At 38.0% G+C, this 5,000-nt stretch overlaps 1 protein-coding gene across 1 annotated transcript in view; it reads left to right on the top strand.

Moving 5' to 3' along the window:
* Positions 1–3,911, top strand: part of LOC119573089 (zinc finger protein Xfin-like) — an 11,125-nt gene extending 7,214 nt beyond the window's left edge. The window contains exon 2 of the mRNA XM_037920118.1: positions 1–3,911. This exon is cut by the window's left edge and continues 790 nt beyond it. Within this exon, the coding sequence (XP_037776046.1) occupies positions 1–2,234 (2,234 nt within the window). The 3' untranslated portion in view covers positions 2,235–3,911.
* Positions 3,912–5,000: the final 1,089 nt, after the last annotated feature.

Consider the following 5,000-nt stretch of genomic DNA (forward strand, 5'->3'; position numbering starts at 1 on the left):
GATGTTCAATGTGCAGCATGAACTTTGCCTTGAAAAATGAATTATACAAACATGAAGAATCTCATATAGGAAAAGGAAAGTCAGACCTGGGAGAGGACTTTACCAGTCTATCAACATCAAGAAAACATGAGATGTCAAATGAGAGGGAAAAGAGTGTCATGCCCTCCCACCAGATATCAGGATTTCACATCAAGAATAGTAACCTTGGTGCACAGGATAAAAATCTTACTGTAACAGATGATGATCTTGGTGCACAAAATGAATATGGTTCACAGGACAGTAATCATGGTGTAGAAGATAGCAATCTTGGTGTTCAAGGTACCTGCCTTAACACACAGGGAGATAGCCAAAGTGTACAAGATAATGACCTTTGTGTGCAGGAAAATAACTGTGTTGTACAAGTTAACATATGGAATAATAACTCATCTGAAGTACGGTTTGGATGTTCACAGTGTGAGAAAAACTTTAAGTCCAAAGCAAGTTTAAGGAGACATGAAAAAGGAAAACATATGAGCAAGAAGCCTTTGCACTGTACACAATGTGAGATGAAATTTATGACTGTGCTGGATTTACAGCAGCATGAGAAGAAGCACAACAGCAAGCAGGATTTTGTATGTCAGTATTGTGGTGAGAAATTCCTTCAGAAAAAATACCTTACACAGCATCTAAACAAAAATGATAGTGATAAGGATTTCAGGTGTTCTTATTGCATTAAAATTTTTGAAGCTGCATGCATCCTCAGAAATCATGTAAAAATTGACCATGGTGTAAATCCATTGAAGTGTCCCCTCTGTGATAAGGAGTTTCGTAGGGAATCTCAGCTGAATAATCATGTTGCAAGTCATTTAGGTAAGGGAGAGCAAGAACCAAAGGTAAAATCCCCAATTTCTTGTTCTTTATCAGAAGAAGGCCAGAAGGATGCCAGGAGTGAATATGTAGCTGAGAAATCATCATCAAAAGCATTACTAAAGGAGGAGAGGCCTTCCCAACAGATACAAAATGGATCTCCCACAAAGGATGCTTGTTCTTCTACTCTCAGTGCAAAGATACACCCAGATAATAAACAATTTGGATGTTCATATTGTGATAGAAGATTTACACTTGAAAGAAGTTTAAAAGCTCATGAGGAAAGAATGCATTCTAGCATTGAGACATATCATTGTTCTCAATGTGATAAGAAATTCAATGTAAGGAGTAACTTTTTTAAGCATAAAAAGAGCCATAGTAGACCGTACCAGTGTTCACTATGCGAGTTAAAGTTTCCTTACCCAGGGTGTTTGAAAAAGCATGAGAGAGTTAACAAAAACATAAAATACTTTGCTTGTATGTATTGTGAGCAGAGGTTCAAGCTTTTGTCACATCTTAATGCCCATTTAGGAACTAGTGCTGGGGAAGAACGTTTCTGGTGTTACTCTTGTGATAAGAAATTTGAAAGTAAGTGTCTTTTAAAAAAACACAAGGAAATACACAAAGATGAAAAAATGAAGGGCTGTCCATACTGTGATGTGAAATTCCATAGCACAGCTGAGCTCAAGTATCATTTGATGATTCATAAAACTCTGGAAGGCTTTGAGGGTAAAGAGAAATTTTCCAGCTCAGTTGCCTTAGGGAAAGATAAAGATAAAGAGCAGATCAAGGAGGGGATTGGCCAAATACTGTGTAGCCCAAGTTCAGGGGAAAGACCACCAGTATGCTCACAGGAGGATGAAAAGTTACCACCCTCCCAGCTGGTGCAAGATGCAAATCAAAATCAAAATGGTTCCCCTAGCAAGAATGTTGGAAAGATGCTTGCAGATCAAAAGCCATTTGCTTGTCCAATTTGCAAGAAAAGATTAAGCTCATTGGACACCTTACAAAGGCATAAGAGGAGAAAACATGATTTGCATAAACCTTTCCAGTGTTCACAGTGTGAGTGGAAATTCACCTATGCTTATGAACTGAGATCTCATGAGGATACTCATATGCAAGAGAGAAGTTCAGTTTCTTGTTTGTATTGTAATCAGAAATTCCTTCATGAATTCACTCTTAAACGTCACATAAAAATCAGTACTAAAGAAAATCCATTCAAGTGCCCAAAATGTGTTGAAACTTTTGAAGTACAGTGTTTGCTTAGAAAACATGTAAAAAGTCATAAAGGTGAAAAGACCTTCAAATGTGCACATTGTGATATGAAATTCTTTGTGAAGTCCAGGTTGATCCTACACAGTAAGGTGCACAAGGCAAAAAACATTTAACAAGTAAGGAGGAATGTTTCAGTGAGAGTAGTCACTCTCCTAAGAACTTACTCTCAGAAACATTCTCAGATGAAAGTCCATTTTGGTGTTCACACTGTGAAGAAAAATTTATTTCAGAGAAGGACTTGATAGAGCATGGGAAAATACATGTTAGTGACATATACCTGTGCTCTCAGTGTGATATGAAGTTCATCACAATATGGGAACTGAAACAACATAATAAAATTCATTTACATCAAAGTAGTTTTGTATGTTTGCAGTGTGATAAAAAGTTTGTAAATAAGGCTAACCTCTTAAGACACACGAAGGCAAATGCTAATGGGAAGCAATTCAAATGCTCCTACTGTGATGAAAATTTCAATGCAAAATGCATTCTGAAGAAGCATGTGAAAATTCACAAGGGTGACAAACCATTCTATTGTTCACTCTGTGACAAGAACTTTATTTGGAGATCTCAGCTTGACCATCATCTTACAACCCATAACAGTAAAGAAACTAAGAAATGGGAAGATAAGCTGACCACTTTGCCCTTTTTAAGTAAATGTTTAAGGAATCTGCCAAACAAAGAGACCCAAAAGCAGATAATGTCTCAAAGCTCTTTGCTTGATATTCCCATGGCAGAAATCCAAGAACAGAAATCAGCAAAGGTCCAGCCAGAAGGATGTCTCACTGAGGAACACAGTACTAAGGAAGATTTTTCAGCGACAGCCAAATTTAGAAGATGCAACATAGATGAATGTCACCCAGGGGAAAATGCTTCTTTTGCAAAAAAATCTCTAAAAGTGGTTCAGGAATGCTCTAGTAAGGAAGAGACTAGTTGTAAGGAAGATCTTCCAGCACCAGCAGAGCTAAAAAGGTTCTATGTAGGAGAAGGTGAACCAGAGGAAGATTCTAGCTCTGATGAGACTAATACTGAGGAAGATCTTCCCACACTAACAGAGCTAAGGTCTCCTGTAGGAGGTCAGCCAAAGGAAATATCCCATGTTGATGAAGTTCAGGAAGATTCTAGCTCCGAGGAGACCAGTAGTGAGGCAGATCTTCCTGCACCAACAGAACAAAGATCAGACTTAGAAGAAAGAGAGCCAGAGGAAATATCTCCTGTAAAACAGTGTCTAGAATATTCTAGCTCTGAGGAGAATAGTATTGAGGAAGATCCTCCAGCACCAGCAGAATTAGGGATATCCCTCATAGAAGGAGGTGAACCAGAGGAAAATTCTCCTGAAAAGCAGTTTCAGCAAGATTCTAGATGTGAGGAGACCAATGGTGAAGATTTTCCATCACCATCAGAGCTAAAAAGATCCCACTAGGAGGTCAACTAAAGGAAAAATCCCCTAGAAAGCCATTTCAAAAGACTGATAGTGTGAAAGATTTTCCCATACCAAAAGAACTAAGATTCAACATAGGAGAAGGGCAAGTAGAGGGAAATGTTACAAATATAAGAGAGTCTCCCTTAAAGGTGGTTCAGTCAGAACACCAACCGGATACAACAGAAGCCAAAACAGACTGGAGGATTTTAATCTCCATCTTGATAGAGAATTTAGAATGGTCTCTGAAGCACAGGTAGCCAAATGGAAAATAGTTATTAACTGTTAACAAATCTATATATTATATAAAACAAATCCTTTAATACAAATATGAGAAAAGTATTGAAGTCTGATAATAAAGTGTTATATAAACTGTGGCCTTTTTCGTTACCACTTCCAAATGAAAAAAAGATAAGTTCAAACCACTTTCACACTTGAAATTATGTCACCTTGTTATACTATGTTATTTTTGACTCTTTGATTAGTAAGTTAGACATGCACAACTGTAAAGTCATTCTAAAAATGGGAATTTGCATCTTTGCCTGTTGAAAGAGGAAAGTAAAGTTGAAAGGGAGAAATATCAAAGAAAATAAATTTTAAGGGGAATGGAAAGAGGTAGAGTTCAATCTAGGTTTAAGGGATATGGTTAGTAGTCTTAAAGTTTTGGTGATATTTAAAAGGGTGGAGATAAACACACACGCGCACACACACACACACTCACACACTCACTCACTCACTCACACACTCACTCACTCACTCACTCACTCACTCACTCACTCACTCACTCACTCACTCACTCACTCACTCACTCACTCACTCACTCACACACTCACACACACACACACACACACACACACACACAAACACAAACACACAAACACAAACAAAAAACACAAACAAACAAACACAAACAAACACACACACAAACACAAACAAACAAAACAAACACACACACACACACACACACACACACACACACACACACACACACACACACACACACACACACACACACACACACACACACACACACACTAACAACAGCGCTGCGGGAGTGAACATGGCTCAACAACAGCAACAGCAACAGCAACAACAACGATGACGGCGACGGCGACGATGAATGACAGGGAATTAAAACCGAACCGCAAACGGAGGAAAACAGTGACGGGTGATGATGGTGTAATATAAATGGTTAATGTAGTGTGTCTATAGTTATGTATTTTTCAGTTTTGTTATACATCATTAAAAAGAGAAAAAAACATAAAATCTACGTTTATATAAAACTATGTAGTTATTTATTTTCGAGTTTGTGCAATGGTATAAATGAAAGAGACCTAATCAGTAATTTACACGGCAGTTTTATATAAGACCACACATTCTCTCTCTCTCTCTCTCTCTCTCTCACACACACACACACACACACACACACACACACACACACACACACACACACACACACACA

This window comes from Penaeus monodon, chromosome 5, assembly GCF_015228065.2.
Source record: "Penaeus monodon isolate SGIC_2016 chromosome 5, NSTDA_Pmon_1, whole genome shotgun sequence".
Classification (NCBI taxonomy): domain Eukaryota; kingdom Metazoa; phylum Arthropoda; class Malacostraca; order Decapoda; family Penaeidae; genus Penaeus; species Penaeus monodon.